Source organism: Pleuronectes platessa, chromosome 15, assembly GCF_947347685.1.
Source record: "Pleuronectes platessa chromosome 15, fPlePla1.1, whole genome shotgun sequence".
Classification (NCBI taxonomy): domain Eukaryota; kingdom Metazoa; phylum Chordata; class Actinopteri; order Pleuronectiformes; family Pleuronectidae; genus Pleuronectes; species Pleuronectes platessa.
This window is the reverse complement of record NC_070640.1, coordinates 2,497,094-2,508,559: the sequence shown is the minus strand read 5'-3', so window position 1 is coordinate 2,508,559 and position 11,466 is coordinate 2,497,094. Positions and strand designations below refer to the sequence as shown.

The 11,466-nt window shown below is 41.5% G+C and overlaps 1 protein-coding gene across 1 annotated transcript in view; it reads right to left on the bottom strand.

Annotated features, from left to right (window-relative positions):
• Positions 1–2,915: 2,915 nt before the first annotated feature.
• The window catches only part of clip2 (CAP-GLY domain containing linker protein 2), a 28,952-nt gene continuing 20,401 nt past the window's right edge, over positions 2,916–11,466 (bottom strand). The window contains exons 10-18 of the mRNA XM_053441403.1: positions 10,741–11,127; positions 9,145–9,720; positions 9,004–9,061; positions 8,549–8,632; positions 7,670–7,826; positions 5,232–5,391; positions 4,240–4,428; positions 3,973–4,032; positions 2,916–3,871 (exon numbers count right to left, since the gene is read on the bottom strand). Coding sequence (XP_053297378.1) covers positions 3,860–3,871; positions 3,973–4,032; positions 4,240–4,428; positions 5,232–5,391; positions 7,670–7,826; positions 8,549–8,632; positions 9,004–9,061; positions 9,145–9,720; positions 10,741–11,127 — 1,683 coding nt within the window. The 3' untranslated portion in view covers positions 2,916–3,859. The remainder of the gene's footprint in view (positions 3,872–3,972; positions 4,033–4,239; positions 4,429–5,231; positions 5,392–7,669; positions 7,827–8,548; positions 8,633–9,003; positions 9,062–9,144; positions 9,721–10,740; positions 11,128–11,466) is intronic.

The window sequence follows — 11,466 nt, the reverse complement described above, 5'->3', positions numbered from 1 at the left end:
TATACACTACTACTACTACTACTACTACTACTAATAATAATAATAATAATAATAATAATAATAATGATTTTATACAAGACCATTTATGAAATAAAGCAATAAAACAAACCAAAGTTTATGCAAGACCTTTTATGCAAATTAATTTTTTTAAACAGGACACTGACTCGGCTTGTCTGATTGATTATGATTAAACATACATATATATACTATACATATACAATATGACATAATGCGATTAAGATATAAATCATGTATCAATTAGACTTTTGCTTATTCCCAGTATATGACCTCCTTCAGGTTTATCAGAACATGCTGTTTTCATGTAAGTGTTTTATTAAGACTCTTAATCTGGTTAATATCGGAGTATTGTTGTTCATGTTAACATAGTAATAATCCATGTAAATAAAAGCTTTGATCTCTATACAGGATTAACAGAGGAACATCTGGAAGAAGAAAAAAAAAACCAGGGTGCGAAATTTACAGAAAAGAGAAATTATGTCTTTAAAGTTATTTTTATATTTAGTGTCTTGGCTGCAACTTCCACTCTCACAGTTCTGCTTCGATCCCTCACACGTTGCATGAAGGTGGTTTTTCATGTGTTCGCTGCACATTCTCCAGATTATTTATATTTTTTGGGATTATGATCCGTCCAGAGCAGATATGTGGCAGCTCCAGGGATCTTCTGGCCTCGACCGTTACGCCGTGACTCTTGTGATTGCCCAAAATAGACCATGTCAAGTTTGATGTAGGGCAAAGTTCAGGTCCGGGGGGGAAACGAAGGAACACATCGTTTTCTTTTAGCTCCAAAAAAACATGTTCACACACCGTTTATAATAGAAGTCTCACGAGATAGCATTTATGTGATCCACTGTGTCTCTGTAATCTGCTTCCTCACTGTTTGTTCCCATGACTCACATGTGCAACATTACATTTAAAGGTACATCTTATTATTAAATCAGTAATTATGTATTTATTCATATGTCACCATCATAACCAGTTGGCCCTCTAAACTGGAAACTGATGGATGAGACCTAACAAATAAAATTAGGGGATTAATCCGACTCTTAAAAATGAATCTAATCCGAGATTATCTATATAATCCAGTGTATCTCTGTAATCTGGTCAGTTTTATTTATGAAATATCAAGGAAGTTTATAACGATACTCAATTTACACTGTAACCTTGTTCATGCAGCATGTTCAGAATATGTTTCCTCTCCTGAGGGACATTTATTTCAGATTCTTGGTTCTAGAAAGAGTTTTTAGAACCAAAAATTCCTAATGTTTACTGGATTGACGATATTTATGAAATCTTTACTTCTGTATATTAACTTTTTCATCACTGCGCTGAGATGAGGATTTGAAAATCCTTTGTTCTGATTTCTGTTTTCTATTATATGTTATACCTTATGAAAGGTGTACTTTTGATTTAATATCAGTTTTACAGGAGAGCTGCATGATCGTTTTCATATAAACTGTGAAAAACCAATGAAAAAAGAATTAAAAAAAGGGATTATTCAAATTAAAATGTGTCGCTAATAGTAAAACCAATAACTGTGCCCACGACACACATTACATTTAAAGGGGCATCTTATTAAATCAGCAATAACATATTTATCCATGACACCAAAACTGATAATAAATAAAAGAGATAAATCTGGAGGTTATAAATCCAGAGACTTTAAATAATTATGCAGCGTCTGGATTTTCAGTCTGCACCGTTAATTAACTCGGCCCCTTTTTCACTTAAAGGAATTATGACCTCCTGCTGTGGTCGACATCAGATCATTTTAATACCAAATATTTCCACTAGACGAGTGTTTGATGTATAAAACAGAGTTGGTGGAAGCTCACAGTGTGTGTGTGTGTGTGTGTGTGTGTGTGTGTGTGTGTGTGTGTGTGTGTGTGGAATGAATTCCTCAAACCACCGACGCCTTAGTGGCTTGAAATCTGACGCTGCTTTGAAATCAGCTCTGAAGAAAAAGATCCCAATCGGCCAAAAACACACAGAGGAGACAAAAGTCTGAACGAGTGTGAAATGAAACACCAGCCGCCCCTCGACCACACTGTTAATATTTAATGACTCAATCTCCGGAACCATTGCAGCAATAATCCAAAGGGTACGAACCCAGCAGCTGAAAAAGGCCGTGAACAATAACCAATGGAAAAGTCCGGTGGTTTTTATCTGGAGTTAACCAGCGTCTGACCCTCGTGTGTGTTTTACCCACGAGACGCTTCCTCCTCCGCTCACCTCTCTGTGATGTGTCCCGTGACCTTTGACCCTCTGCAAACACCGTCTCCTCGATCGGTCAACAAATGGATGAAGCAATATTTGGAAGACTCGGAGAATAAACTCTATAAATGTTGATAAGGAAATGCAGATGTTATCAACCCGGGTAGGGAGTGGATTGTTTGACAGCCTTTTAGAAAACTTTACTAAAGTGAAACCAGGGATGGTGTTATTCAGTAAATATAATAATCATATCCTGCAGTTATTTAATACTACTGCATGGATGGACTGAACGTGAACTAGCTCATCTTTACTGGCAGGCTGTAACGGAACAGTTTTTACTGAATGAAATAAGAAAACATCTGGAATGATTCATTGTGTTCAGTCTCCTTTCAGTTTGGTGACTGAATTGAGACACAGCTTCTGGTTCCACCTGAAGAGAGGATTGGTTCTAACATCATCATAGTCCGGCCATAATAACATTATATTAAATGTATAATACAATTTGGCATCAGCTCTAAAGATCGTTGCTCAACAATTTCTTATTTTTTGTCCAAAATTGGAATCGCAGCTGATCAGAATATGAAATTCTCCTTGTTCCTGACGGCTTCTCAGGATCGGATGAACCCAATGTTTATATTATTATTTAGAACAAATAGAGAAATAAAACACATCGGAGTCAGTGCTCAAGGTTTCTGTGCGTGAGGATTTTTATTGGCTGGCGGATTAAAAGACAAAAAGTACGGGCTTGGTTTACAAAGATCTCAAAGCTGGATCATAGACTGAAAACAAAGATGGACGACATGACAGCTCCATCAAGGTGAAGCCAGATCCTGACGATCGCCCCCTGCTGGCTGGCTGCAGTACAGGTCATACACCCCACCTCCTCCATGTTAACGAATGGGACATGGACAAAACAAAAACAAAAGACAAAGACAAGTCACGTCGTCCGTCTTTATTTACAGTCGAAGATTCAAACTCATCACAAGCAAGGATGAAATAAAAGTTGCTTTAAAGCCATTTTTTTCAAAACTGCCGCGTTTGTCTCTTAGATTTAAAAACATTCGGGAGAAGTTTGAGTTTTTAATACTTCCAATAATACAGGTCACCTTCATATTAGCACTTAAACAGGAGAGTGGTCCTCTCATCAGATATGGAGTTGGCGTCACCGGCCCGAGGCGGCTCGCCCACAGTACGGATGATTATTACAGAACCGAGGAGCAAAACAATCAAATAAATAAAACAAACAAAGCAACCGAGACCCGAGTCCTCACATCGTCGTCCCTCAGCCGTCTTGTTTTTTTTCTGAATTGTCAAATGTTCCTGGCAACTTGTGGATTTAAAACTTTTTAACTGTAAATCATCAGAAGTTGACGATTAGCAGGAAATCTCTCCACGTCCTCGTCTCGTCCCGTTTTCCTGGTTATACTGTATAGAACTTTAAGCGGCCTTCGTGATTGGCTAATAGGTGCTTTCTGCAACGACAACATAAATTCACTGGAGATAGAGATTTGCTGTTTTGGTTTGTAACTGTCAACTGAAATGTTCCATCGCAGGAATCAGGAGAGAAAATGTTGGAGGACTTTTCCTTTTCGCACGTCTCAGTTCAGATTCGTCTCTTCTGCTTGGATCAGTGTTGATCCTGAGAAGGCACAAAGTTCAAACCTGTTAATACCGACTGGTTTTTAATAAAATCACGATGTTAAACGTGGTTAAAAGACAAAACAACAAACTAATACCCACATCTCGAGTGCTGCCTGACTCGTGATGATGAATCCCATTGGCTGAATTGGCGCCATGTGCCTGAAAGAAACCAAATATTAAATCATTAAAGGATTTAAAGGACTATTTTGACATTTTCATGATCTGCTTTATTCACAGAAAGTCAGACGAGAGGATATTTAACGACAGGAGCTTCCTTTGAATCACAACACTTCTCTCGTACCACATTCTTTCACCCAATTCTAGTTTTCTTCTTTCTCTGCTTAAAAGTTTCCCTGCAGCTTTTACCGGGCTTTTGTCCGGATGCCTGCGCATGGCCTGCACCAGCTGGTCCACCTGCTGGTTGTGTTCCATGGCGTTCCTCAGGGCGTCCTCGGTGCCGAGCAGCCGCTGGCGCAGGCGGCTCACCTCCGAGTCCAGAGCCGAGGGGTCCAGCATGGAGTAGCGCCGGTGGTCGGGGGAAGCATGTTCCCGACTCTGGAGAAAAGTCACAATTCCAAAATCGTGAGCAACATATGGAATATTCACTGAACGATTCGGAACATGGATATACATATCTTTTATGGGAACATTTTAATACCTTTGATAAGTTGTTATAAAGAAAAGTAATGTTTTTCATTTGAACGTAAACATTTTCTGTGCGATGAACAGTTCATGTTTTTCTGTGGCTCTCAATCACTCCATGAAAATAACCCTGGTGATGTCACAGGGTTATCTCAGCTATAGCATTTTTCATTTGTAGAGAAAATAATTGCATTTTTAATTTATTGCTGTGGAGTTTGAATGATGCGGTTGTTTGCCTCGGGGGGGGAAGAGTCTAAAAACAGACGCTTTAATGGGAAAATGTAGGATCCGGCTTGTTTTTGCAACTTAACTCTTAAAAGTCTGAGCACATTCACCTCGTGCATCAACTCTAGAACAACATATTCCAGATTTATAGAAAGAACAGAATAACTGGAGCATCGTAGGAAAGATGCTAAGCCTGAATTTTTACTTTAAAAACTAGAATCTATTAATTTATCTATTAATATCCTAGTAGAATGACCAATATGCTCGTTAGCAGACACAATATGACCAGAACTTCTCTCTGAGGGTCAGTTTAAACCTGTTTTGCTCGTTACTCTCGACTTTCTGAGGAATAAGGGACAATAAAACAGCTTTAAATTGGATTAATAGGGAATGAATGTCTCTATAATCTGGGATGATGACCTGTCGGGGTTGATGAACCTCAAATACAGAGTCGGATTAGCGATGCAGCATTCCTCTGTTCTAATCTTTACCAGCAGGAGGAGTTTTTCTCGCAGCGTCCCGATGTCGTCCTGGAGTTTCTGCTCCTTCACCTTCCACTCGGCCTTGTGCACGTCCCGGTTCAGGTCCTTCTCCATGTCCCGCGAGTGGCGGTGCGACTCCAGGAGCAGAACCCGCAGCTCATTCAGGCTCCTGGTGGGAGAACGAGAGGAGACAAGAAACCTTGAGTGTTTTCTGAGAGACAAAGAATCACAAAGCTGTTTTCTGTGGGTGTTTCTGACTCGCCGCAGAGAAGCAGTGAAACTCTGCTGTCAAGGATTTTATGAGGAACACGAGCTGAGACCTTGAACAAAGCTCATTATTATTCAAAAGCTCTGCAGCCCATTATAAGAACAACATGTGGGCCTGTCTGGCCAGAGGGAGCAAGGAGGCGGCTTCGCTCTCTGTTCATGTGAGAGAGGACTCGAGTCAAGCTGTTCAGTTTCACATCAACTACATATACACATATACATAAACACATATATTAACTTCTCTTCATGCTGAACATATACACAAGCTGCTCTAATGGATGTTTTCATATGAATAATGCATCAAACTGGTTTGCATTAAAAAAAAGGGGAAGCAGGTCGTGTCCCTTCAACGCATCAATCACGTTAATGAGGAGATCACATGTCAGCGTCATGCTTTAGCTTGCAGCTCTGGCGCCCCCACGTGGTCAGAAAAAACATCAATCAACAAAATTGATTATTGAAGCAATGACAAGAGATTTTCCAATTTTCCTCTTCTTCATTTTACATGCCTCAAACATGAAATTCGATTTTTATGTGTTTTTCTTTCTGTGACGTGTCAGATTCGACTTTGACTTCCTGATAATTGTCTTTCTTGAATCATCTATTCGAATTTGTGAGATAAAAAAGTTCAAAGAATTCTTTACTGAGTCGATGCACTCGCTCCTTTTCCTGGACTCGTGTCACGGACTGAAACAACATCAGTGACATTACGAAACCTGAAATGATCATTTCCTCCAATAACAATAACTCAGAGCCAGTCGACCACTGAATCCTTCAGAGGATGGAATATACTTTTATTGCGTGCATCGTAATCGCTGCAGTTCTGATGCACAGGGATGTTCTGCTGCAGCCAGCGGGCACTTACTTTTAGTGCCTCGCAACATCATCACCATCAATAATGCAGGAGCGGTGTAATGTAAGTTGGCCAATAATGTAATACAATTAGGCCGATCTGAGTTAATAGGGCGCTGTGGAGAAAAAGCTTTGTCTGATCGTGAGCGTGTTCGGACTTAAACAAAGAAGCTGCAGCTCGACGAGGACGCTGTGACTTTCTGTTGCACTCGGCTGCGTAAACACACTGATCAGAGTTTGATTGAACATATCCTGGATGTGTGAGCAGCAAAAATGAAGCTGGGACGTTGAAACGTGAGCCAGAGACAAGGAATTCAGTCGTTGACGGACAGGTCTTCATCGTTCTCCCTCAAGAGGACGAGACCCAGAGCTTCAGACCTCTAGTTTCACATCTGTGTGGTGGTAACCTCGGAAAAAACAAGCGTTATATGTGAAAAGCTGAGAAATATCCTGAGCTCCTGATGGAAATCTGAGGAGAAACATTCAGTTCATCCTCTCCACCGTCATCCATCGCTCCATATTCCATGTTCCAGGGTTGAGGAGGACTTACTCATCATAAAGCTGCACCGATCGATATCTTACTACCGACCATGTCATGAATCCACAGATCATCATCAGCACCAGACCATGTGAATGTTCCTAGATCCCCCCCCCCCCCCCTCCCCCCCTGGGTTTAACTATCTTCACTGAGCTCAACACACTTTATACTCTTGAATATGATCAATTATGTAATATAATATTTGTTTAGAATATTCTCAAGAGACTCATGATATGTTGTTTCTTAACTTTATCCAACAATATCTATATTTTTTAATCTATCATATCATTAACGCCTAAATTTATACAAAACAGCGTATTAATGATTTTCTACTTACATGTTTTTAGTTTAATATCACAGGGGAGGCTAACTTCTAGTTATTAATTCTTACTTTCATGACTTTTTACAGTGTTTTTACTGTAAAGCCTGTAAACAGAATGAAAACGTGTCCTGACGGCTCCTCAGTGCCTTGTTTCTAAAAACCTCAGGTTGTCAGAAACATAAGTGAAGCTCATGTTCCTGCTGATGTTGAAGCTCCTTCAGAAGCTGCCCCCCCCTCCTCCAGCCAGCATCGACTTTAACGAGCTGAAACATTAGGGAATTAAACAGCATGATTCAAACAATATGTTTCAGGTTGACAACATGTGCAATAAAAATCCAAAGAGCGCCCGCGGGCTCCCAGAATGTGTCCATTACCAAATTGATAATGTGATGGATTATTGTTCATTACGTCCATGATCCACAAGGTGCTGCGGCAGATTGTAAAGTCGATGTGACCTGGTGTCCTCACCTCTCCTTCTTCAGCAGGTCCTGGCTGATGCTGACCAGCTGCCCAGAGGCATCATGGGACTTCTTGGCGACGGACTCCAGCTCGGCCTCCACGCGGATCTTCTCCCTCGCCAGGGCGTCGAGTTTCTTCTCCCCCGACCGGACTTTCCCCTCCAGCGCTGGAGACGAGAGGAAAATGACACAACGCTGGATTTGACGCATATTTAAGGAACATTTTTTAAGGGTTTGTGTTAATATCTATATATAGGAGAATTTCTTAAAATCATAGTTCAGTGCATAATGTTTATAAGCAACAAGTTTTATTATATTTCTCGTCTGCTCTACTTTTTTATAGTTTTTTCTGAGGTTCTTGAACGTTGCAGATGAAGTCGGCTGTTTGTAAAACTTAAATGATCTGAACACTCAAACTTCACTTTATGAAGTTAACTAAACCGACACCTCCACTCGTATCACACGTTCTTCAAAGCTCATCGGTTTCACGATCTGAGCTCGTTCTGAATCCTTTGATGTTGAAGATCTTCTACTCTGCTAACGACAGCCGGCTGACAGATCTTCTCTGCGACACTTAAAAGATCACAGAGGATGAAGATGAAGATGAAGACGAGCGTCTGTGCCGTCACCACACGTACAGGTACAAAGAGAGAAGCACTAATACCCACTAATGAACAGGTCTGTTTAAAATTCAAACTGCCTGATGTGTAGGAAACGCTTTAACCGAATATCAAGCTTCACCTCAACACTGTAAGAAAAACACGATTTTAGAAATAAACACAAAAACACTGTGAGAAAAGACACAATCCCTCTAAAGAGATTCACATCTTCACTTAAAACCTGCAGGAGAACATCTGAAGTGGACACGCTCTGGAAAAAGGACGTTTACCTCCCATCTGCGACTTGAGGCCTTCGACCTGGGAAGTGAGAGCAGTGACTTCTTTTTCCCTTTTCATCAACTTCTCCATTGTTTCTGAGGAACAAGGAGAGAAAACAAGAGGAGACACATGATGCCTTTCAGTGTTTCCTTCCTCTTGAGGGTTATTCAGGTTTATTGTGAGGTCTTAACTCTCAAAATGTGAATATGTGCACTTTCCAAAATGTCAAATTATTACTTTAAAATCAAGAATACAGAAAAATGCATCTCTTTGTAACTCTCACATGTATAAATACACATTATGATCAGCAACTTGTAAACACAAACAACATAAACGCTGAAACAGGAGTGTTAATTGATATTAATGATGCTTAAAGAACATTGATAGTATTGATCCTTTTGATCAGGTTGTGGAGGAATAAGAATCAGACACATGAAGATATAACATGATGTATTTTTCTTGATACCTTCGATATTCTGCTTCAGCTTCATCTTCTCCTCTGAGATGTCATTGTCTTCTATCACCTGAAAGAGGAAGATGAGGAGAGTTGAACAGGGATTCAAACACAGACTTCAAGCAGGTTGGATTTCTGGCGTCAGTGACTCACGTTAGCGTCCCGGGGGGTGTAGCGGTCGGCCTGGATGGCCTGGAGCTGGTTGGCCGTGACCCTCAGGTTCTCCTCCAGCTTCTGGATCTCCTCCTGGCTCTCGGCCTGAGCTTTCTGCAGAGCCTGATAATCCGTCATCTTCTTCTCCGACAGCTCCAGCCTCCCTCTCAGCTCCTCCGTGCTCCGGCCCTGCTCCGTCTGAAGCGTCTCCATCTCCGCCAGCCGCTGCTCCGCCTTCACCAGCTTGTCGGTCGCCTCCTCCAGCGCCTGCTTCCCGCTTTTGGCCTCCGCCTCCGCCCTCCACGTGTGGCTGCCCTCCGCCAGCTGCTCCTTGGCCTCCTGCAGGCGGGAGCAGAGGTCCTCGCGTTCCTTGCTCAGGATCGCAGCTTCGATCTTGTGCTTGGCCTTGAGGTTCTCCGTCTCCAGCTGGTGCTCCATCTTCAGGCTCTCCAGCACGGCCCTGCGCTCCTGGGCGTCCTGCTCGTGACCTTCAGGGGCGTCGTGGCTGCTGCTCAGCGAGGACTTCAGCTCCTCCACAGAGCGGTGGTGGTCGCTCACTAGAGAGTCAAATTTAGTCTGCGGAGGGAAATGAGGAGGTTATGTTGCTGCACTGGATGAATATAAGGAAAAGAAGAATTCTGATTAAACCTTTTGTTTATAATCTATTATTGCTTAATGTTCCTTGGTCCAAGTTTATAAACACTTTGAATCCCTCATTTCAATATTTCAGTATTCCTCTGTGCATCCAATTTATCCTGCTTACACATATATTATAAAGTCTTTAAATTTCCCTATGTTAAATTGTATTTTTTATTTATTAAGTTTTTGATGATGCTTCTAATTTGCAAAAAAGTGATATATGGCAAAACTTCCCCGATGTAGAACTAATATCTAATCATATCCTATGTTAATGTGTCTTATCTTATCGTATATTATCTGATCTTATGTGATCATATTGTATCTTATGGTGTATTTAAACACAGTATGTAACCCTTTTGTTTATAATCTATTATTGCTTAGATTTCCTTGGTCAAAGTAAAAAAAAAAATTGACTTTTCTTTACTGGAAGAAAAGTCGTGTTGGACACTTTGAATGCCTCATTTCAATATTTCAACATTTTTTATGTGCAATCCAATTTGGAGTCACATATACTGTACATATATTGTATAGTATTTATATTTCCTTATGTTAAATTAATTTTTTTTTCTTGTTTATAACGTTTTTACTGATTCTTCTAATTTGCTAAAAGTTATGGCAAAATCTCAACGATGTGGAACTAATATCTAATCGTATCTTATGTTATTGAGTCTTATCTAATCGTATATTCTCTTATCATATGTTATCATATTGTATCTTATGGTGTATTTTGTTATTGTATCATATTTTATGTTAATGCATCTCATTGAGTTTGTGTAATTTGGTGCTGAGCCAAATAAAAATCTGGACCTAGTGAATTTAAATGTGTTTCATAACCGAGTGACTTTGTAGTTTCTGCATTTCCAACCTCTTGGCCGGTCAGTGAACACACACGACCCATTTACAGAAACAAGCCTCCTGCTGTTGTTTGTACTGGATGGAGAGAAACGCAGCAGATACCTTCCAGGTGTCCATCATGTCCACGTTCTCCTTGTTGGCCTGTTGGACCTTCTGCTTCAGCTCACTGATCTCCTGGGTCTGTTTCTGCACCAGCGTCTTCAGGGAGTCCACCTCCTGCTGGCTGGCTGCTAACTCCGTCTGGTACTTCTCCTTCAGCTCGCTGCTCTCCTTGTGGTGCTCGCGGCCGGCCGACAGCAGCTGCTGGCGGAGGAGGGCGGTCTCAGGCTCGGTGTCCGACCCGGCGGTCGCCCCCCCGTCCCCGGGCTGCTGCGAGCTGGAGTCGCAGCCTCCTCCCAGCTGGGCCTGGAGGTTCTTGATGTCCGCTCTCCTGAGGGTGAGCTCCTCCTCCAGCTGCACGATGCGACTCTGCTCCTCCACGGTGGTTTGCTGGTGACAAAGAGAGGAACACCCGTCACTGCACAGCGGGAGAACCTGCAACAGAACGGCGTCAGTCCACAGGAAAAGGTGAACAGCGGAAAATCAGGTTTGAAGAGAAAACGGAAAATCAAACGAAAAGGAAAACGATCTGAAGGTCGTCGCAAGGACAAAGGACTGAAGACAACCCAGTGGAGAAACAACACAAACATGGTGGACAGGGACACTTTGTCTCTGGCTTCCTGTTCAACTCCTGAGATACGAGACAACACAAACACATGAGTGCAAATATCTTAAATTCTCCTGTTTGAAAAATACAAATTACTTGTTTAATGCTTTTGTGAGTGTAAA